The sequence below is a fragment of the Mytilus trossulus genome, chromosome 9 (assembly GCF_036588685.1).
Source record: "Mytilus trossulus isolate FHL-02 chromosome 9, PNRI_Mtr1.1.1.hap1, whole genome shotgun sequence".
In the NCBI taxonomy this organism is placed as follows: Eukaryota; Metazoa; Mollusca; class Bivalvia; order Mytilida; family Mytilidae; genus Mytilus; species Mytilus trossulus.
The window spans coordinates 70733213-70758064 of record NC_086381.1 but is presented as its reverse complement, the minus strand read 5'-3'; the positions used below and the strand labels follow the sequence as shown (position 1 = coordinate 70758064).

At 31.4% G+C, this 24852-nt stretch overlaps 2 protein-coding genes across 3 annotated transcripts in view; both read left to right on the top strand.

Moving 5' to 3' along the window:
- LOC134683331 (kinesin-like protein KIF18A) overlaps nt 1-10879 on the top strand; it is a 127805-nt gene extending 116926 nt beyond the window's left edge. For both annotated transcript variants that reach the window (XM_063542561.1, XM_063542562.1), the window contains exon 20: nt 449-10879. In XM_063542561.1, the coding sequence (XP_063398631.1) occupies nt 449-503 (55 nt within the window). In that variant the 3' untranslated portion in view covers nt 504-10879. The remainder of the gene's footprint in view (nt 1-448) is intronic.
- Nucleotides 10880-20085: 9206 nt separating this feature from the next.
- On the top strand, nt 20086-23755 carry LOC134684913 (uncharacterized). Its single transcript, XM_063544229.1, has 4 exons — nt 20086-20287; nt 20709-20812; nt 21724-21831; nt 22940-23755. Exons 1-4 carry the CDS (start codon nt 20086-20088, stop codon nt 23753-23755), a joined length of 1230 nt encoding a protein of 409 aa, XP_063400299.1.
- The last annotated feature ends 1097 nt before the right edge of the window (nt 23756-24852 follow it).

Here is a 24852-nt window from a genome sequence, read left to right as displayed (position 1 = left end):
ACAAAAAAAACAATAACTAAAATGGCCATTTTTTCATAAGAAAATGCTTGTGCCATTGCTTGGATGTGTTCTAAAAATAGAATTGCTTATTTCTAAAAATAGAATCAAATATTTGCACTTTTGATGGTTTACACAGAGTCCCTACATGGTATCCTTCCATATACATGTCACATAACATTATATTTCGAAACTAGCTTCCGGACGATTTTTGGCATATTGCATGGTTTTCTCATGGACAAGCTCTTAAGTGGTTATTATAAGAGTTAGTTTCAGTAAGACTCAATAAGGTAATTTCTAGATGTGTTTTTTTTTTAAAGTTGATCTTTCAAAGATTAGACTGCTGCAGCAGGTTTATCTGCACATACTGTCGAAATTGTATTCAATTTGTTGTGGTTTTTCTATTTTACTCAATAATATAATTATGTTTTTCTCTTTGATTTTTTTTCAGGAATTTTAAAAGAAGTCAGTCAGTATCCAATGTAAAACCTGGTTGGCAGATATGATAGTGAATCCAAATGTTTTTGCATTTTATTTTAAATTAACTAGATGCCAGATTTTACAATGGACATTATTTATTTTTTGAAATCATTGCATTTCATTTCAGTTGACCAATTTTTAGTATATTAAGGATCTTTCAATTGGGAAAATTTCATGAACTTGTTACATTAATAGAAATATTTTATGGATAGCTGCTCAGTTGAGGTGAACAACTGTTTCCAAATATCTTTCAGTATTCCACTTACGTTTTCACCAACCACCAATGTAAATTATTTACTAGAAAGAATTCTTTACATGGCTTTAGAGAAAAGAAATGATTATGTACACAAAATTGTAGTCTTACGTTTAACACAGTGTTTTTTGTTTTTAGCTCACCTGGCCCAAAGGGCCAAGTGAGCTTTTCTCATCACTTGGCGTCCGTCGTCGTCTGTCGTCATTAACTTTTACACAAAACTTCTCCTCTGAAACTAATGGGCCAAATAAAATCAAACTTGGCCACAATCATCATTAAGGTATCTAGTTTAAAAATTGTGTCCGCTGACTTGGCTAACCAAACAAGATGGCCACCATGGCTAAAAATAGAACATAGGGGTAAAATGTAGTTTTTGGCTTAGAACTCAAAAACCAAAGCATTTAGAGCAAATCTGACATGGGTAAAATTGTTAATCAGGTCAAGATCTATCTGCCCTGAAATTTTCAGATGAATCGGACAACAGGTTGTTGGGTTGCTGCCCCTGAATTGGTAATTTTAAGGAAATTTTGCTGTTTTTGGTTATTGTCTTGAATATTACTATAGATAGAGATAAACTGTAAACAGCAATAATGTTCAGCAAAGTAAGATTTACACATAAATCAACTGGACCAAAATGGTCAGTTGACCCCTTTAGGAGTTATTGCCCTTTATAGTCCATTTTTAACCATTTTTCGTAAATCTGAGTTATCTTTTACAAAAATCTTTTTTTCTGAAACAACTGGGCCAAATAAAATCAAACTTGGCCACAACCATCATTGGGGTATCTAGTTTTAAAATTGTATCTGGTGACCAGGCCAACCAAACAAGATGGCCACCATGGCTAAAAATAGAACAAAAGGGTAAAATGCAGTTTTTAGGCAGTAAAGCTGCCTTATGCGAGCACCCTGGATTTGGGTTCCCCCCTGGGAATTTTTGAAAAGTGCCATTGCTCTGATCTGGCAGATTCTTTATAACTAATTAGACATTTTTTTCACACTTTTTGTTATAAAAAACAATAAATATAAGGAAGATTACCTTAAATGATCGTCGGTTTTCCTAAAAACAATTGATGTTCCCCATTTGAAAAAGTGCTAATTAAAAAGTTAAGCTTAGCTTTTTATCGTCTGTGCTGTTGATGAAGATGTAAGTGAACTATTGTAAGAATAATTTCATCCCCGAAAATGTTTGCAATGAAGGCATTAAAATTTGCCAAATGGCATGAATGGCGCATGGATATTATTTTGCGGCTATTACGCCGTTGAATTTGGTGGATTCCATCCTACTAAAGGTAAATATTTAAAAGCATTGTCTTACCTACTCTTTGTATTAGTCTTGAATTTGTAAGAATACTTGATTATTTTATTTCTACATTGTATGAAGATATGTATTTTTTTTAATTATTTAATGCAAGCTGATGTTATTATTTGTCATCCTTGCTATGTATCGTGTAAACCCCCAAACATTATACTCGATCAGGGCCATTGCAATGTCAATTGGGACCTCATTTGAATACGTATTTATAGATTTTGTCGATGTCAACTAGGTCATTTCAAGATGGTTTCCTTTCTCGTGTTTTAGTTAAAAGTAAAATCACAAAAGTACTGAACTTAAACGAAAATCTTAAGTTGACATGGTTAATTAACTGCTTTACACACAAACCTGTAAACTCATTCACGTAAGAGGATACACCTGTACAATGTGACCTTTCACCTGGAAATATAGTTTCGTACACACTTGAATAACATTAAACGAAATCGATCTTTTGAAGATTTCACTAGGTTTAATCTTGACTATAATGGTTTTACCATTGAAGGGTTCATCTTTTATTGATATTCAGGATTCATGTACACAGTTAAGATGCTATGACACAAATTTTACCAAATCCGAAACAAAGCGGACATTCGATCAAAGGCTGAATTTTATGCAAATTACTAAGTCAACACTGTTAGATTGCTTATTTTATATAAAAATTAATAACAAAGAGTAGTCAAGAATACTTTTATTTTTAAATAATACAAAGAGTTGTCAAGAATACATTATAACATTGACAACACATGATGTTTCTGTTTACTTGACCAAACCTCGTTCAACATCGTATCCCAACTCTGGAAAAAAAATGTCATGAAATCCTATAGTACTGCATAGTCCGCACCCTTCCATAAATTTCATTCCCAGGGTTAAAAACCGCAGATTATACACCCCTTTCAACTGAATGTAAAAACGGCTGCTACTGAATTGCAGGCTCCTGACTGGGGACAGGAACATACATGAGAGGGGGCAAGGGGTTTTACTGTTATTCTGTTATGGGGCATTTTAATTCTTTCTAATCTGTTATTCTGAAAATATATTTACTGTTAGCTGTTATTGCCTTATTCTTTGTTAGCTGTTATAGGACTATTTTCTATTTTGTTATCTGTTATTGTGAGAATCTATTTGCTGTTAACTGTTATTGAAAATTGGAATGTTAGCATTTTGACAGCCAGTCTTCTGTATAAATTAAAGATAGTTAATTAAAAATTGTGATTTGAATGGATAATAGTCTCTTTGGCACGCTTACCACATCTTCTTACAATGTATATTTATTGGGGTTGTTCTACTGGTAATATCCGGTGGCCCTGTATTTGCAGAAGAATTTCAGTAACATACACATATAAAATCAATTGGACCCAGGACCATTCCAGTATATATTATTATTATCCATTGTCTATGAACATGTAGCATTTTGTAGAAATTATGATATAATTCATTTATTACTTGTACAATAACTTATAGTATGGATTTTGTTATAAAAAAAACATCGATACTCATTATAGATATTTTTATTCAATGACCACATAATAATCTTTATATTGTACAAATACACCACTGTCCCTGATTAAGGGAGGATTGGACACCAACTAGCGTGCTTAATTTGACACAGTCACATTCTGTATGTGCCTTTTTCCAAATAAAGGCAACAGTAGTATACCGCTGTTCAAAACTCATAAATCCATTGACAAAAAACAAAATCGGGGTAACAAACTAAAACCGAGGGAAAATATAAGAGGAGAACAATGACACAACACCGAAACGCAAGACTTAGTCAGGAGCCTTGATTCAGTGGTTGTAGTTTGTTACTTTTTTTGTATTCTATAAGTAAGTTTTATCATGAGGTCATTGAAAAAATTATTGTGTATCAATGTTTTTGTTATATTACTTGTAAAGTATATATATTGCTTTTCAGAAATAAAATCTAAAAATCAAATTGATGATAAAGTGTCACTGGCTGTACTTTTTTTTTTAAACTAAATAAAAAAAACCTAAATCATTAAAATTTCACCCCTCAAATGCCCGAGATTAAAAATATCCCTATATCAAAAACAGAAACTAGTAATTTCGTTCAGAAAAATTCAACATCCATACTATAACTTATTGTACAAGTAACGGGAAAAAATCAACCAAGGCAGAACTGCCTCAACGGCCTCAAGACTAGGCAAAGTCTTGTTTACACAAATAAAATTTTCTAGGTTCATACCACAAGTTATCTACTGGATTGGTCCTGAACAGATTTATTTTTATATTTCATTTGCTGTTTTCTGTTATTATACCTTTTCAATTCCTTGTTATCTGTTTTTCACCAAATAAATTCACTGTTTTGCTGTTATGGGGACCCCCTTGCCCCCCTCATACATAAATAATGTAGGTATATCTCATTACCAGAATATTTAGCCCACCCCTTTGTCATGGTATATTGACTAATATGTATTAGTTTTTGATTAGGTCAGTTATTGAGGAACCACTAGTGAATGGTCAATGATATTAAGTGTGCAGTTGGATAAACTTTGTCACTTTTAATTTCTTGGCTCACACTGAACAACAAGCTATAAAGGGCCCAGAAATTACTAGTGTAAACCCATTCAAACTAGAAAACCAAAGGTTTGTTCAAAAAGGACAACGTATGAAAAGTCCATGGTATTTGGTAAGCAGTTGTATATTCTTCCATGCAGCTTGTAAATTTTACTACATGTATACTGAATAGTAAGCTTTAAAAGACCAGGAATTACAAATGTAAAACAATAAAAATGTTAAAATAAATAATTGGACAACTTTTGAAAGTGGCGGGATTGGATAGTGAAAATTTTAGGGTACAAACATTATGTAATACTTGAGAAATAGCCGAGATAATATTTTCACCAATTTTTCAACAATATTCGTCTTAACTTCTGCCAAGTTTGCCTCTGCTTTTTGGAAAGATTAGAACTCGTTCTAAATCTTTACTTAGGCACCACCCTCCCTAACAACAGGACAGGTTAGCTACTGTTACTAAATGTATTCACACTAAAATATAGTTCCCTATGGTTCTCATGTATGTGCACATAATACACAAATAACTGAAAAAAACTGGGTATATTATTGGAGCAGTTCATTCAAGAATGTATGTAATTAAGGTGTGTTGATGTACAGGTTTTTTTAAAAACATTTTGAATAGGTAAGTGGGAATTGATTCCACTAGTATGATTGACAACTGTCATTATCACTAAACAATCAGAGACAAGGTGGACCTTTAATTACAATGCCCCACCTCCTAAACTGCCAATGAAATTGACCACATTACCTATCAACCTCTGTCTAACATAATTATACAGACCACTTTAATATGCATCTTATTCTTAATACACAAGTATTTGACCTCATAAGTGAATACACAAATGTGTATATTCGATAGATTTATTTATTGACAATTTATTTTGATCTACATAACAAAGTGATTCTGTAAATTATATCTGAAAGATAAATGATTAATGGATTAACAAGATCTTAAAAAAATGAAATATGAATATAAATATGAATATGTAAAAGGTGTATTCAAGTATGGCCTATGATTTAATTGATAAATTTCCAATAATCATCTGTTATTAATCAACAATTTAGATTAGTTGACTTTTTTATCAGGAATTGGCTTGAAACAGTTTTAAAATTTATAAAATTTTAATTATAACAAACCATTGTTTATTAGTTTATTTCCCATCAATCAATATGTCTTTTTTAGCCATTTGAATTTTTATTAGAAGAAAAAAAATGAAAATGCCCTGTGTTGAAAAATGCTTTAAAATCTGATTAAAAGGTACTCTTAAACTTTTAATTTTCAATGCCATGATAACCTCTGTTTCAACATACAAAATGCCCCAAACATCATTTTTAGATTATTTTTGTTGGCACTTTAAAGCTTTTAGCTGTTGGTCTAAATATATGTCTTACAAGGATATGTAGTTGATAACATTTACTAGAAGAATTTTTGCATTTTTTTTTTTAAACATTCTGAACCGGCAACATAATTTCGATTAGATATAAACTGCAGTTTAAATAAAATTGTGCAAATTTAGAGACTCATATTATTTAATTTGAACTCATTTTATCCTCATACTGGAAAAGCAAGTTTCGTTCTAAAGACCTGCTGTAAATGCAATTTTCAGCAATAGTGCTTTATAAATGTTCATTTTCCCCACCATACCTTAATATGAAATAATGCAAACTACTCTTCTAATCTTTCCATGAGTGATATCCATCACTTTGATTTAATGCGTTTCCCTCGGTTTTAGTTTGTTACCCCGATTTTGTTTTTTGTCCATGGATTTATGAGTTTTGAACAGCGGTATACTACTGTTGCCTTTATTTGATTGTACTTAACTGCCTACAGCGCATTTGGTGCTTTGATTGGCTTATACTGTAACTCAAGAACCACAGCATTCAGAGCAAATCTGATTGGGGTTGATATTGTTCATCAGGTCAAGATCAATCTGCTCTGAAATTTGCAGATGAATTGGACAACTGATTGTTAGAGTGCTGCCCCTGAATTGGTAATTTTAAGGAAATTTTGCCGTTTTTTGTCATTATCTTGAATATTATTATAGATAGAGATAAACTGGAAACAGCAATAATTTACAGCAAAGTAAGACCTAAAAATAAGTCAACATGACAAAAATGGTCAATTGACCCCCTAAGGAGTTATTGCCCTTTATAGTCAATTTTAAAAAAAATTCATAAAATTTGTACTAACATTTTCCACTGAAACTACTGGGCCAATCATTATAGATAGAGATAATTGTACGTAGCAAGAATGTTCAGTAAAGGAAGATCTACAAACACATCGCCATCACTAAAACACAATTTTGTCATGAATCCATCTGTGTCCTTTGTTGAATATTCACATAGACCAAGGTGAGCGACACAGGCTCTTTAGAGCCTTTAGTTTTTTGCTCTATTTATTTTTTCTAAATGATATTTGTACAGAGATTTTAATTACTAAATTTAAAAATATCCACCATGACATGTCAGTTTCATTTAATGATTGAAAATTGATATTATTTATATTACGTTCTGTAACTGTTTATTTGAGCTTTGTCAACCTTTGTGTGCAGTTTATTGATTCATTCTTTTAGAAAAGAATTTTGATTTTGTGAAGGATATAAAAAATATTTATGTACATAAATTAAATGTAATTTGCTTTATACATAATGTATTGTAGTTTTTTCATTTCATACTATTTTTTTTATAAAATAATGAAAATGCTCATTTCAACCTCAACAATGTTTATGTAGCCCATGCTTTTATTAGAATTTTAAATGCCTTCTTTGAGTAATTTTCCACAAAAAAATGTTTCGGTGTTTAAAAAAAATTTCCCTAAGGTAACTAGTTTTAGATACGTTGATACGGTTATTTAGATATATTATAATTGCTCATTACAAATAGTAAATGTGTAATCTTTGTTTTGTTGTTTTTAAACCTTAGATTTAAACAAAAATCATAAAAATTTTGATGCTGTCAAGATAATGCTATTGTATGAAGGGTCAAGTTCTGCATAGATTTGACTTTCATGTTTATTTTTTGGATGACGTACCTTTTTATTTACAATGTATAAAGAAATGGAAGTTGGTCTTATTTTTTTTTTTAAAGCTGTGGGATTTTTTTTTATGTTTGACAATGTATTTCAGATCCTCAAAATTTACATGTTTGAAATGAGTATTTTAGCAAAAATATGGAAGCATCAACATTTATTTTATTTATATACATAACATAGACTTATTAGATAGTTGGATGTTCAATTCAGAAGAACCTTAGTTTTGATCACATGCATGTATATTCATTATTTTTGTATTAAATTATAAGATAATACAAGGTTTTATGATCAAAAACAATATTAATCTATCAGAAATGAAGCATGACATACATAAGTATATTTATCGGTAATTCGTATATTTTTCCTTTGATCTTACTGCCTAATATTTTCGAGTATCAACGTACTGGCTGTATCACTGAAAATATTAGGCGATACATTGCGTGACGTCATAACATTGCTTGACATCATAATTACCGATAAACAGAATAATAGGTAGTTGCAGTTGGAAAGCTAGTCCTTCGATACGGCCGTTGTCGTCAAGCTCTATCAGCAACAATAGCAGGGGGAATTAATTAGGTGGCGCTACTGTCGTCCGTAACGTCAAAAAGTCAGCCAAATCAATCGGCTAAAAGATTGACGTTTAAAGTATTTTCATTAACTTGTCATGCTTTTATTATAATTAAATAATAAAATTTGTAGGTTGTGTGACCAATATTATTTCTTTGCGACATAAAAAAATTACAAAAAATAGCTTTTTATTGCTATTCCTTTATCCTGTCCGTTCTAAAAAAAAATAGCCATCTTTTTTGTTCGCCAAAAAAATCGATTTTTCCTAATTTGACGTTTACGTATCCAAATACAGAAAAGAATGGTTATAATCTTAAATGAAACCGGGAAACCTATTTCAAATTTCTACATAATTTTGAAGCCATCATTTTTTACTTTTATACATCAATTTTAGCCATGTCAATTTGTATCTGGTTTTTGCTACGTTTCTACTTCAAAACTGAATTTTAGCTTGTTTTCATTGTACCTGTTTCAAAGTGCTCTAAAATACTGATCATTAAAGACATGAATGAAATTTGGATTAAAAGTTGTGTTTTTTCACAATTCCATACATTACTTGTATTTTAAAGTAACTAAAACCCCTATTGATCCCCTACACAATTTGACGGTGACATTGTTTTCTTTTTTCAACATACGTCATGTAACGTTTATAACAAAATAGCACAAAATATGTGTCAGGGTCATGTGCATAGTAAAATTTTACACATTGGAAAAGTGAAACAACAAACAAAGATCTTCTTTATTGCGTTTAAAGCTAAACGTCTTAGAAAATTCTGACAAATTATTGATAGCCTACTGTATCCGGGATGGACAAAAGCACAAAAATAACAATAGAAAATGCATTGCAAAGAAAATTCTGTAGGAAAAAAACATATGAAAAAAGGAAATGAAGGTCAGTTAATAAAATCTTGCTTTGATTATTATCTCTTTCCTTAGTAAGCTATAGTAATAAGAGCAAAACTAACTTGTCAAGCCAAGTCAGCCAAACAAGAAGTTAATTCATAGAGATATGTTCTTACAAAATTGAATTTATTCAAATGGCAAATTCTTGTCAAATTTATTAAGCATCATTGATCATTATTGAAGTAAAATGCACACAATTTAATTGTCCACCAGTTTCATTTCATTTCCTATTACTAGTATTCAGGTAAAGAATATATACAATACTTTGTTTATAAATATATAATTAAAGCAGCTGATATAGCAACCTGTTCAAGAGATTAGAAGCCCCATTTTTTTTTCAAAAAAGTTTACTTTCATAATCTATAAAATAAAAAAAAACCGAGAAATGAGACAAAGGGCTACTGTACAAGCTAATCTAGCAGTTTAATTTTACAATTATAATGATTCTGAAATTCAAAATTATGTCACTTTCACTTAATTTAAAGCATATTTTTTTACAGAATTTCTGTCAATATTTTTGGTATAAAACTTATAAATCCCTTTTCTGTATTTTACTGTTCAACTAAGAAACATAGGCTTGAGTTTAAAGGCTCTCTTAATTTGAAGAAATTTGTTGACTTTTGGTCACACTTTAAATTATAAAATATATATGATCAGTACTATTTATTTAATAATTATATCAATTTTCAGAAAGATTATTCAAATTGTATAACTTGACTATGTTTTATTGCATTAAATATTACCAGAAGTGTTTAAACAAAATCTGCTAGGAAGGATCCCACATATAAAAATTACATGTAGTATATTTCATCCGCCAGAACTTATTTCTTTCAATATAGCTAGGTTTTTAGTTTTACATGTAGGTGTCATTTATCCACATTTCTGAATTGTTTTATTTTTTTACTTTAAATATATTGTCTTTTAATTTTTTACATTTAGTCCTTCTCTGAAAAATAGGGAAGTATCTCTTTTTTATATTATCGTAACATAGTTATAAATCGAGTTTCGTTTATTTTCTTACTAATTTTTGTAAAGTAAACTCCTTTCTTAATTTTTATGCATTTTGCTGTTTTTTTATTTTTTATTTTTGATTGGTGATATTAAGGGGAGATAACCACTTGCACAAATCGGCATAAAAACCACCGCTTCGTTTTGAAATCAATTTGACGTTTTCGTATCCAACATTCTTTTGCCGAGATATTCATATCGAGTGTTTGTCTTAATGAGATGCTTTGTCAAATTTAAATTCAGCCCATCATTTTTAGTTTCCTCGTAAATATTTAGATTTTTCGATCAGGAGACTTGACAACTTTCACCCAAACTCCAAGTTTGCAGATAAAATAAAGAATAAAGGACTTTGATTTGATGTGTAAGCTTTGACGAGAATAAACTATGTATACTCAAGATTATTTAGGTCAATAAGTTTTTATTACGACAATAGCATTTAGTGAGTAAAAATGAGGTTTGTCTCGTCCGTTTCTTTACTGAATTTTCACGGTCACGTGACTTTATTGTTGCTGATAAACTTGGGGTAAAACTGTGACCTGCTTTCCAACTGGTTGAGTTTTTGATACTGACTATATCATGTTCAATATATTAACTCCCCTAACGGGCTCGTCTAGATATTCCACATGATATAGTCAGTATCAAAAACTCAACTACCTATTAGTCTATATTTATTAATCACAATCACTGCCACAAACTTTAGATTTGTGTAATATTAAATGTTCACTTTTTTTAAAGTATGATCATAATAAATGCTAAATTGTTTCATTTGAATCAAAATTAAAATTAGAAGAATTTATTGAGTTTGTGTTATATTTCGATACATTTATGAGTTATGATGTTCCATTGGAATAGTTCACCTCTCTTATATCAATATATAACTGTAAAATATAAATATACAGTCATAGACAACACAAATCAAAATATTTGAAAACAATGGAAATAATCCAAGTTATTCACATTACCAAAAAGCTCACACAAATTTGTTTATCTCAGCTGAAAAAAAAATAACTTGTTTCAATTATTTTATTTACAAAATAATGACTTAAACAGGTAATTTTTATCCAAAAGGAGGATAACTCTAGTTTAAAAAAAAAATATTCAGATAAGTAATTTTTTAAAACCACTGAATAAAGAGAGATAACTCCAGCAGATTCAAAATATTACTCAATTAAGTTATAAAAATTGTTACTTGTTTAAGTAATGCCCCTGAATGAAATAGTGGCAATCATTGCATTTCAAAGCAACACTTTATGGTGTCTTAATTGTATTGAAAAAATCACCATACCTTTAATGGCAGAAACTGGTTCCCAGAAGTTCGGATGTACCAAAACAGGTACTTCAGATCTGACAAACAGATAACATGTACCCTCTTTTTAAAAGGTTAAAAGTCCAAAATTCTTCTACAATGATCACCACCAGTCCCTCAGCTTTCATTTGATACCAAAAATACCTAAATATTCTACATATTTTTGAAAGTTACATTAATGCGTAGGAACTATTTTGTGTTAAATATGTACGACTTTCTGGTTTTTCAAAGTGATCTGAATATCAACCAGCTTGAATAACATTAAATGAGAAACTAACAGCTTAATCATGTGTACTTACTAGTTCAGTTCATTGAAATATATGAACATTTCTAAACTTCAATACAAGCAACAGAAGAATAAGGCTACAGGGTAGCTGGCACTTGGGCATACCTGTCAACCTGTAATGATGAAAATGCAGGTCATGACCCGCATTGAAGAATTAAATCTCAGGTCATAACGCGTACGAACTTTTTCGAGCAGAATTTCAGTATTAATGGTACATTTTCTTAAAATATATATCAAAGATACCAAAACATCAATGCATTTTCACTTGGTTAAGTCATTTTAAATTCTATTAGTTATAAATTTATTGCACTTTTATTAGATTTTTTTTTATAAATTTGAGTAACACAGTCTTATGTTCTTTGCTTTATAAATGTAATTTTTAAAGGTTTGACACTACTGGCTATGTAGCTTTTAAACATACTATCTGTTACGACCTTGACTGGCTATACAGCCCTTGCACGGTCGTTTTTTTCTAGCTGTTTGGTTATAAGGAAATTAGACTGGAAAAATATAGTAATACAATTTAAGGAAGAATAAATGTAAAATATAATTTTCAACTATTTTTTAAAATTGTATAAAGGTATGAAAATAATGATAAGTTATTTTTCAATATGTATTTGAATTTTATATTTCAATCATTAAATCTTTTTCACCCATAAAACGTACATTGTAAATATCAGGAATAATTTTGAATGGTGACAAATAAGGGGAAGTAAATCTTGTCATTTGGTCTTTTTTGTCAGCTCTCATTTGCAATCACATCACATCACATCATTCTTATTCTTATATCAATATCGCAAATAACGCTTCACTGGTCAATAACATAGTATTTTAATAACGTAACATAAAAAAAAGATCAAGTTACTTGCTTATTTGATTGTCATCACAAAGTCTATCAAAATAATTAAACAATCACATGTACAAAGGTGTCAAAGACTACACTACATGTGTATTAATCATAATCAAGCATGTATAAAAGTTAGATTTAAAGGGGCATTTGCTACGAGATATAATGAAATAATGAATAAAAATGTTCAATATAGTGAAATAATTTTATTTGAGCATCCATTGTCAAAATAAACTAAGATACCTCGCTTATGAATTATTCACTCGTCATCTCCGCCTTTGGTAAGAAATACAGAAATGATCTTGTGTTAAATATAATGAATGGCATATTGCAAAGGCCGTATACGTTCACCGGGATAAAAGATGGTACTCTGGATAAAATCTTCTATAGCTCCTGATTGGATGATACAAAGTTGGAATTGCTCCAATTAAATTTAAGCAACGATCGATCATCCATGTAATACACAATATTGAACAGGTGAGTCCAGACTGTGACCTGACATGACCCCGGACTAGTTTGAAGTTTACTATACCTGCGTGTATGGCATTACGACGACTAACTGTATGTAAACTGTTTATTGTCTTAAAGTATACTAGAACACACCCGCGAAATCGCGGGCATTTAGAGCGTGGTTGAAAGTATGTAAAGTGTTGTAGGAAGAATTTTGTAAAAGATTTACTGACTTGTGAATTTCAGGAAAAGTAACAGAAGTAATAGGTACTTGGGGACAGGAAAATGGTTTTTTTTTTAACCCTTCTTCTTTATTTCCAAAATTCCTATTTTTTGTTTTCTATTCATTTCATTATGAACATACATGTAGTATATTATGAACATTCAAGTCAGGGGGGTGAGGACCCCTCCCGGTGATCGCACCGGAAGGGGTCCTCATTTAGTGGTTGTCGTTTGTTTATGTGTTTCATATTTGTTTTTCGTTCATTTTTTGTAAATAAATAAATAAATAAAGCTGTTAGTATTCTAATTTGAATTGATTTACATTGTCATTTCGGGGCCTTTTATATCAGACTATGCAGTATCGGCTTTGCACATTGTTGAGGGCCGTAAGGTGACCTTTAAATGTTAATTTCGGTGTCATTTTGGTCTCTTGCGGAATGCTGTCTTATTGCATGGCATTCATACCTTATCTTTATTTTTTTGTAAAAAACTTAATGACTGGAGATTTTCAAAAAGGTATCAAAAGTCATAGGTAATTTTGGACAGGAAAATTGTTTTTCTAGCCCGGCTCCTCCTTTTTCCACAAAAGAAATCCTTTTTTTTTGTTAGTTCTTAATTTTAATGACGCATGGATAATTTTAGCGCTTATCTATATATTATGAACATTCATAAAAGGGGGGATCGCACCGGGAGCGGTCCTCATCCCGATATCCCGGTCTTAAGAACATGAAATCCCGAGGTTCCAAATTTAAAATTTATTAAATATTTCGACATCCTGAAATACGAAAAAAGAAATCCCGGATCCCAAAATGGTCAATCCTGAAATTTTGATCTTAAAAACACCCGTTTCCGACGTCCCGAAAAGGTCCTGCTTTATTTATTACTATAGATATAGTGTATTTTCTTTTAAATTCAATTCTCAGTTTTATAATCGATCCACGGCGGTCATTGATATATTATACAAACACTCTATTTAATAAACTCTGTGACCGCCGTTGATAGTAAACTTAAAAATGGTATCAGACAGAAAATAAACTTTATTCCTAGTATATGTATTTGTCTCAAAGTATATAATAAACGCAAGCCGGAGTTCTAATCTGAATTAAAATTTCGTTCAATGACGGATATTAGACAGAAATACACTTTATTCGTAGTATATGTATGATAAAAGTATACAGAAAACGCAAACCGGAAGTCTAATCTGACTTAAAATTTCGTCCAATGACGGAAACATATCCGGACGCCTTTTTTTCTCGTTTTTCTCCCAAAATAACTCAAATTGGATAATTATATGAATGGATGACAAACGCGATTATGCACTGTACATATAGGACACAGAGGCATGAAGATTATTTTATTGTGGAAAGAAGAGAAGCGACACCCAAAATGAGGTCTTCTCGTTTAATAGTATAGATGACGGGACCTTTGATCAAGCATGTAATACATAAAAAAATTAGTAAGATATTTATCCGACATACAACGAAAAAATTACATGTAATAGACGAGTCCGGACGTTGACCTGAAGTAACCCCGGACTAGGTGTATTCGCAAACTATAGACATCGGTAGAGATATAAAACTTCACAAATTATTTGATGAGACGAACTTTAACATTTTTATTCATTCAACTTTTTGCTTATTGGATTGTCGTCTGAAACATTAATAAAAGACGTTTACCCGAGAATCGGCAACAAAAGAATACTAGGCGAGTCCGGACCGTGACCTGAAAAAAACCCGGACTGGGAGTATACGGATTGTATATAAAAATATACTAAATTATTTGTTCAATTGAAAGATATTTTTTCTCCCTTTTTGCTTTTTACTTTTCCTTTATTCATTTCTCTATTTCTTAAATTATTTGATAGTCATCGGAAAAATCAATAAACGATATTTAAGCAGCGATCAACCATGTAATACACAATCTTGAACAAGTGAGTCCGGACTGTGACCTGACATGACCCCGGACTAGTTTGAAGTTAACTGTACCTGCGTGTATTGCATTACGACGACTTACTGTATGTAAACTGTTTATTGTCTTAAAGCATATTGACGGGAACTTTGATCAAGCATGTAATACATAAAAAAAATTATAAGATATTTATCCGACATACAACGAAAAACTTACATGTAATAGACCAGGATGGTGACCTGAAGTAATCCCGGACTAGGTGTATTCGCAAACTATAGACATCGGTAGAGATATAAAACTTCACAAATTATTTGATGAGACGAACTTTAACATTTTTATTCATTCAACTTTTTGCTTATTGGATTGTCGTCTGCAACATTAATAAAAGACGTTTACCCGAGAATCGGCAACAAAAGAATACTAGGCGAGTCCGGACCGTGACCTGAAATAACCCCGGTCTGGGAGTATACAGATTGTATGTAAATATACTAAATTATTTGTTCAAACATCGGACTTTTAAACACTTATTACACAATTACGTAATGCAGGTTCATCCATCGCGTCACTAATGCCCATATAAACTACTGTCACGTTATGTTTCAGGTCCGGTTATACAGGTCTGATTCATTTTCATAATTATTATAGATGTAATGCATCTTGTATATTTCTGCCAAAATTAACTTCCTTCTGGATAGTTTCAGAAACATAAAAATTGTATTATATGTCTCTGATAGATGAACAACAAAAGGAAACCAGATGCTCCGCAGGGCGTAGCTTTATACGACCGCAGAGGTTGAACCCTGAACGGTTGGGGCAAGTATGGACACAACATTCAAGCTGGATTCAGCTCTAAATTTGGATTGTAATTAAATAATTGACACAGCATAGGTTTCTGACACAGAATGAATGTGTTCTAATGAACTTAAAATGTTTGTTTTCTCTTAGAGCAATTCACTATGCTGTTGAATATTAATCCTCTCAAAAAAATGTTTGAAAAAATTTTCTTTTTATTTATGAAATTTCAAATGAGAAAATTGAACCCATTTTTTTTAATCACATCCCCCTTTCCCTTATTCCAAAACTAATCTCAATTAAAATTGCTAATGGAGTTTGCAACAATAACTACTCATTTAAATACATCATAAAATATAAGATGTAAAAAAACTGCTTGTTATCACTGAATGGTAAAGATTATTTTAATTTATCAGTTGGTAGTAAAAGTGAATATACATTGTATATTGTATATATAACAAAGATTTAAGTTGATTCTGGACAAAAAAAAGATTCCAAATAAAAAAAAATCTTACAATTAGATATTTCTTGCTTACTATTCTGGACAAAGAAAGATAACTCTAATTAAAAACAAAATTGCTATTTCACAATATTTTGCAATAAGATATTTCTTGCCATTGCGCAATACTGTGCAATTGAAAAGACTTGCTATTGCACAAAACTTAATATAATAATTTTAGATCCTGATTTGGACCAACTTGAAAACTGGGCCCATAATCAAAAATCTAAGTACATGTTTGGATTCAGCATATCAAAGAACCCCAAGATTTCAATTTTTGTTAAAATCAAACTAAGTTTAATTTTGGACCCTTTGGACTTTAATGTAGACCAATTTGAAAACAAGACCAAAAATGGGGAATCTACATACACAGTTAGATTTGGCATATCAAAGAACCCCATTTATTCAATTTTTGATGAAATCAAACAAAGTTTAATTTTGGACCCCGATTTGGACCAACTTGAAAACTGGGCCGATAATCAAGAATCTAAGTACATTTTTAGATTCAGCATATCAAAGAACCCAAACGATTAATTTTTTGTCAAAATCAAACGAAGTTTAATTTTGGACCCTTTGGACCTTAATGTAGACCAATTTGAAAAAGGGACAAAAGTTAAAAATCTACATACACAGTTAGATTCGGCATATCAAAGAACCCCAATTATTCAATTTTGATGAAATCAAACAAAGTTTAATTTTGGACCCTTTGGGCCCCTTATTCCTAAACTGTTGGGACCAAAACTCCCAAAATCATTACCAACCTTCCTTTTATGGTCATAAACCTTGTGTTTAAATTTCATAGATTTCTATTCACTTATACTAAAGTTATGGTGCGAAAACCAAGAAAAATGCTTATTTGGGTCCCTTTTTGGCCCCTAATTCCTAAACTGTTGTGACCTAAACTCCCAAAATCAATGACAACATTCCTTTTGTGGTCATAAACATTGTGTTTAAATTTCATTATTTTCTATTTACTTAAACTAAAGTTATTGTGCGAAAACCAAAAATAATGCTTATTTGGGCCCTTTTGTGGCCCCTAATTCCTACACTGTTGAAACCAAAACTCCCAAAATCAATCCCAACCTTTCTTTTGTGGTCATAAACCTTGTGTCAAAATTTCATAGATTTCTATTAACTTTAACTAAAGTTATAGTGCGTAAACCAAGAAAATGCTTATTTGGGCCCTTTTTGGCCCCTAATTCCTAAAATGTTGGGACCAAAACTCCCAAAATCAATACCAACCTTCCTTTTGTGGTCATAAACCTTGTGATTAAATTTTATAGATTTATATTCACTTTTACTAAAGTTAGAGTGCGAAAACTAAAAGTATTCGGACGACGACGACGACGACAACGACGACGACGACGACGACGCAGACGACGACGACAACGTGATAGCAATATACGACGAAATTTTTTTCAAAATTTGCGGTCGTATAAAAATCATTTTAAGAAAATCCACTTTCTCCCTATAATTTATAAAAAAAAAGTTATTTGTTATAAACATTCATACATGTATAGTTTTTTTTAAAAGTAATTGCACAACTGTAAATTGAAGATTCAGAATCATTGCAAGTCTTACTTGCATGCTAGACTATACAAGAGTAAGAGCAAAATTTGATGATCTCATAATTATTATAATGTGTTACAGTTCTCCAAAAAAATTATTTTCCTTCTCCTTAATAAAAAAAAGAACAGGTATTTATAAGAAAATTCATAATTTTTACCCAGTCCGGGTCCGGCATTCAGTCCGGGTCCGGGTTTCATACCAAAGTCCGGGTCCGGAGTCCGGTCCGGGTTTCAGTGCGTACCACTTCTGTTAGGTGGATCAAATATACGTTGACATTTTCCCGCCAAAAAGCACATGGCTTTCAACAATTGTAAACAAACCATTCAATTTGTGATCATCTTCTGGATTATAACTACTTTAAAGTCATAAGAAACCTCAAGTCAAAAAAAATTAATGCATATGTTTTTTATAACTCAATGGATAGTTTTCATTATAAAACTTATGTACATATACTTTTTTCTGAAGAAAATTCTTTAATTTATTCATATTTAGAAGAAGTTTACTTTATTTGAATTGCTTCCTTCCAGCAAGCTATTCCCCCGACATATTTTCCGTATGCAAGGTGACCTCAGTGTAACCCATCTCGTAAAAATCCGGTGACCACAGTACGCATGGATGTGCTTAAAATAAACTATTATCTGTATTTACATGTTAAACACGTGCTCAATTTCCATGCTTTTTTGTTTATTTTTCGTCAATTGTTGACAAACAGGTGACAATCGTTAAACTTCGGCTTCAAAACACGAACTTTAATTACCTGCCATATTTTCACAACAACACTGACCGATTGATAAAAAAAATGACGATGATACGAAATTTACACGAAAAAAATGATAAATTCGAGTACAGAACACTAAGTTTATGATGTTTGTATGCGTTGGTTCAAGAATTGGAAGAACATTATTTTTCACCGGTCACTCGTTTCTTATGACTTTAAAGGATCAGCTTAAAAAATAAAGCTTTTAAAAAAAAACACGTATTTTTGTCTAGAAAATCCAGTATAAAATTCAAGTAATTCAACATTAGTTTTATTAAGTTTACAAAAAATATTGGTAATATTTTATATATATTTTTGATGGTACGAGTTTGCAGTGGTACGACTTTCCAGTGTTACGAGTTAACTTTTTTGGTACGAGTTAACATGGTACGAGTTTCCATTGGTACGAGTTAACATGGTACGAGTTTCCATTGGTACGAGTTAACTTGCTTCCATTGAGGTGTCCTACTCGGACAAAAAATAGTGCATTTGATGTCATTGTTTAATTAAACTAACCAACAAATTGGCAGAAATGAAACTTTTGGTGAAAGAGAAATATGTTAAGACCATTTTGAGCTAAAATTTACTTGTTTATGAGTTTGCATTCAAAATTGAGGATTAATGCACTCCATAGTATACTAATTTTTAAAGTTCATATATGGTAACTGACCAATCAAGCCAGAGTTCAATTTTCTCAAGTCAGAATACAATTTCCTCAAGTCAGAACACAGCAAGTACAATAGAAGACTATAATAGAGAACACTATGTCGATCTTTTGAATAATTATTTGAACTCCAGAAAGGTATCAGCAATTAGTTTGCCAATTCAGAGATGGAAGGACAGCAGTAAGAGGACAAAGAGAAGATATCAGGGTTTGTTTAAGGAATGCTTCTACACCATAATTGACACATTTTTCCCAGGGGAATATGATGATATATTTAACAATATATGTGAAGATGATGAACACCAGGATAAGGATGATAATGGTAATAGTAAATTGATAACCGCTCTTGTTGAATCCTATGAAAATTCTTCTGCCTGGCAAGTAAGGAGACAAGTTTTATCTGTTCTGGCAATAAAACTCAGCTTTAGACAGCTTATCAATTACTTACCAGGATTGACTGAATATAGATACTATGTTGCACAGAAACATAGCATATTATACGGTTGTGCAATACCACCAAGTGAAACATGTAAATAAAGGCAACAGTAGTATACCGCTGTTCAAAACTCATAAATCCATGGACAAAAAACAAAATCGGGGCAACAAACCAAAACCGAGGGAAATGCATTAAATATAAGAGGCGAACAACGACACAACACCGAAACGCAACAGCACACAGAAACGGAAAACTAGAAATAAAATGGATCAGGAAAAGCTTTCCAATTTCTTGGATTTTATTACTTCAAGTCACATCATCAAGGATCTGCCATTTGGAGAAAGACATCTGAAGTTATCATCAGGGGAAGTTATGGATGCACCTAATATAATAAGATGCATGGGACCTGCAGCCATTATTCAACAGTACCAGGCATATTGTGAGGAGAATGAGATCGGTGTACTAGGTAATTATTTAACCTTATCAAGTAAGTAGTTCATATTTAAAGCTAAAGTTTTCCTAATTGAAAAACTGCTTTTTATTTAAATATTACTTGAAGATAATTAATACTTAGCAAATTGTACTGTAATCATCATATAAAATTAATTAAATAAACGAAGGAAGATGTGGTGTTAAATGCCATTAAGACCAAAGGAAATGAAGAAATATATTACAGTTGAACTTACACCTTTCAAGAATAAGCAGCTATCATACTTGAAGCTTTAAATGAACTTTTTTAGTAAAGAGCTATTTGAAGATGGGTGGATGTGAAAACTTATTAAATTATATAACGAGATTTTACAGAGCTCTAATTTCTAGCTTTAAAAAAAAATTGTAAAAAATTTCATAAATGTACTTCGATAAATGACTTTTTTTTAATGTTTCAGGTAGCAGCACAATGTTTAGGATACTTTCAGAATGTTCAGCTACTGGCAGAAAGTCACTGGAGGGACTAGACTACTTTGTTGCTGAAGGAAGCAGGGGATTTCAGGTATTTTATAATATTATTTTGGTACACTGTATCAAACTTGTCTATCAGTCAGGGGACTTACTGAAATAAGTGATTTTTAAATCACTTATTTAAGTAGCAAATTTGAGCTTTTGTAATAAAATTCTACTGTTCGCGATAAAAATTCCACTGTTCGGGGATGTTGAAATTAGTGGGGGTTATTAAAAGAATGATACTTAAAGAAGTGATTTTTGGGAAGGAAATTGAGGTCTGATACTTAAACAAGTGATTTTTATGTCATTATCCTAGATTCAATACAAGGTCATCACCTGAAATGACCTGGTCATCATAGACAACACAGATGTTGGTTCTGATAAGTTTAGAAACACAATTAGTCCCTGGATCATTAGTATTCTATATTTAAAGCTAAAATAAAATTTGATCACTTCTTCTAGTGATTAATTTTTACTACTTAAATAGGTGATTATTAAAGAAAGACAACTCTAACTTCCAACCTTTATGGAAATAGTGTTACTTGAATCAGTGATTTAGAAAATCACTTGTTTAAGTAAGTCCCCTGACTGTCTATACATATGTACAAGTATTAACATATTATCCTGATAAACCAAGAATACATGTGTTGTCAATGTAAACATCAACAAGGTCATAGGCAAAATAGCAATAAGCAGATTATCAATGGGAAACACTCTAATTTGAAAACATCAGTGATAATTTAAATAAATTTTGCCATAAGGTTGAAATAACTGGAAAATTAGGTCACTAGAACTAACATTTTAAAATTTAGAAACCTTGGTATGTAGAACATATGAGTTTAAGTGTCCTACTATTTGATTTGTTCTCACGGTGTGCTAATTTATGTAAATATGTGTATATATTAACATATATATTGAAAACAAAAACTCATTGATTTTTTTTTTTGCTTCTACATTCAGTATCTTCAAGATATTGTTGTGTCAGAAGGATACCCAGAAACATCAAATGGGACTGAATTGAACAGACTGTTGTTAGAAGCAAAACGATATATGAAAACCGATTACAAGGTACATTATTCAATTATGTAATAACACAAGATATCTCATAAATTGGACCAAAATTATGGTCAAAAATCCTTTTTGAGGTGTGCAGTTGCAATAATTATATTGTCCACCAACATATTAAATGTAGGAGTAATATAAAAAAGAATGTAAATATTTGAATGTCTCTCTTGCTTTACTGCATGGCCATTGACATTTTATGTTAAAAGTCTTAAAGATAAAGATTTTACTAAAATATCACATAAACTTAACATTTTTCAAAGATTCACGACAATGAGGTCAAGGTCAGATAAATCATGTCAAACAGACATTTACCCCTTACAATTATTACATACACCAATATAGTTGACATTTTGATTATGGTAATTGAAAACAGACCAAACACAAAAACTTACCATTTAAAAAAGAAAATGAGGTCAAGGTTAAATTATGCCTGCCAGGCAGACATTTACGCCTAACAATCATTCCTTATACTAGATATTGTTGACTTTCTTTTTTTAAACAGACCACATCAACTTTTATTTTTTGTCTATCTGATGAGTTAAGCCTCTTTCAACTAATTATTATAGTTCCTTCTTATGTTTGACTGTTATAACCACTGTCCCAGGTTAGGGGGAGGGTTGGGATCCCGCTAACATGTTTATCCCCGCCACATTATTAATGTATGTGCCTGTCCCAAGTCAGGAGCCTGTAATTCAGTGGTTGTTGTTTGTTTATGTGTTACATATTTGTTTTTTGTTCATTTTTTTACTTAAATAAGGCCGTTAGTTTTCTCGTTTGATTTTTTTTACATTGTCTTATCAGGGCCTTTTATAGCTGACTATGTGGTGTGGGCTTTGCTCATTGTTGAAGGCCATACGGTGACCTATAGTTGTCAATGTCTGTGTCATTTTGGTCTTTTGTGGATAGTTGTCTCATTGGCAATCATACCACATCTTCTTTTTATAGACATAATAAAAATGGCAATAAAAACTCCTGATTTATATGTGAGCAGTTAATTACCATCACATTTTTGTGAAATGAGAACTATATCTTGGTGCTGCAAAAGAATTCTTCTAATATAACTAATCTTACAACACCTTACTTTTAAGTTCAATTTGCGTTTTCTTTATAGGTTCATGTGTCAGAGGAGAATGAGGTAGCTGACCATTGTAGAAAATTTGCTTTATCAAGTACAAAAGAGGAACACTTCAAGGATAAATGCAACCATGATCACAATAAGGTTTGTGAATCTTGTGAGCAGCTGAAGGAATTATTACATGGAATTTTGAAAGAGGTAGAAATAGCTAATTTTACAGATCAACAGACAAAGGATGATATTGTATATAGAGCTCAGCAAGCAGTAGAGAGCATTTTCCTTTGGAAGAGTCATATCTTAAGAGCAAGAAACCAAGAAGCTGCAAAATCATTTCTTTTCAATTCAATGAAAGAAGATGAAGTTTTTGTTGTATTTGATTGGGCCATGAAGTATCTACCTCGCAAATACAGAGAAGATCAACTTGATTGGTTTGGAAAACGAGGTATATCATGGCATATATCTGTTTGCTTCCGAAGAAATGCAGAAGAGTTACAATCTTTGACCTTTGTTCACATATTCGATTCACAGATTTCACAGGACTCAAAAACAACATCAGCAACAATTTGTGATGTTCTTAACAATGTTTTAAAAAACAATCCAGAGGTCAAATCTGTACACCTATGGTCAGATAACGCTGCGTGTTATAAATGTGCTGATACTATAATCAACATCAACAACAACCAGCCTTCAAAGGGACATATTGTATCATATAACTTCTGTGAAGCCCAAGATGGGAAAGGGGCCTGTGATAGAGCAGCTGCTACATTCAAGAGTGGAATTAAGAGATATGTTAACCAAGGGAATGATGTTGTGAATGCTAAGCAGATAAAAACAGTAAGTATTCAGGAATGAATTTGTTTAATTTCTAGAATATCATGTTGTTATTTCTACAATTTTTAAACCGTACATGGCAGATGGCAGAATTTATTTTTTTGTGATGAAATTGGAATATGTTGTATGATTGCATATGATACAAATATCGACCAGAGATCTTTTTAAATGTACTGACTTTATAAAAACATTGATGTTTAATATAACAGATGATACCTCATTATATAATAATAACTTTACAAATAGCTCTTAATTTATGTAGAGGCTTTGTATCCCATTTTACAACATTATAAGTCCAGTCATACTTCAAATCTGATATTTGTATCTATGAAAGAGTGGTGTTAAAGTTCATGTAATTTATGGTTATAGAAACCAATACTTAATGATTTATCAGTAATACAATAGATAATTTAATCTGAGACATCACTCTAGACAAAAGAAAGAATTTTAGTCTCTTAAAGAAAAGTTGTGTCAAAATTATAAAGAACTAAATCTACAAAATTTGTATCTGTTTTATATGCCCTTAATTGGTTGCAGACAGCTTAGACAAGACTGATGTATTTAAATTTGTAAGATTTTGTTCAAACTGAGCTGCTGCTTGTTGATCCTGATCTGAACTGCTTTTTAAGTTCCTGAATGTCCTAGAAAAGTAGCTATTTATTTGTTGAGAAGAAAGGAATTCACTAATATCAAACATTCTGTCTCCATTTGATAGTTTTTTATGTCTCATTTCATTAGCGACTTCAGTAGGATCAGCTTTGTTTCCTGTTATGGTTCCCTGTTTAAACTTCTCATCAAGAAATTTCTTTTGCGTATTGTTGAAGCGAGTGGTTTTACCTTGTTTCCGCAAAGCCCATCCTTCATCTAAGTCTGTTTCACCAGAGCTCTGAACTGTGTCAGAAAATTTAACAACAGGTCGGGTCGGACTGGTTTTTAATTTTTCAACATAGAGTGTTTTGGTTAAATCTATCCTGCATTGTTTTTCTGGAATCAAAGTGCAGTTATTCACGTGAAGATGCAATTCCAGATCTTTGTATCTTGAAAAACTTTTCATACATCCATCTGTAGGACATGTGAATAAACTCTCCTCATTGTTTTCCTCATTTTTTATTTTTTTT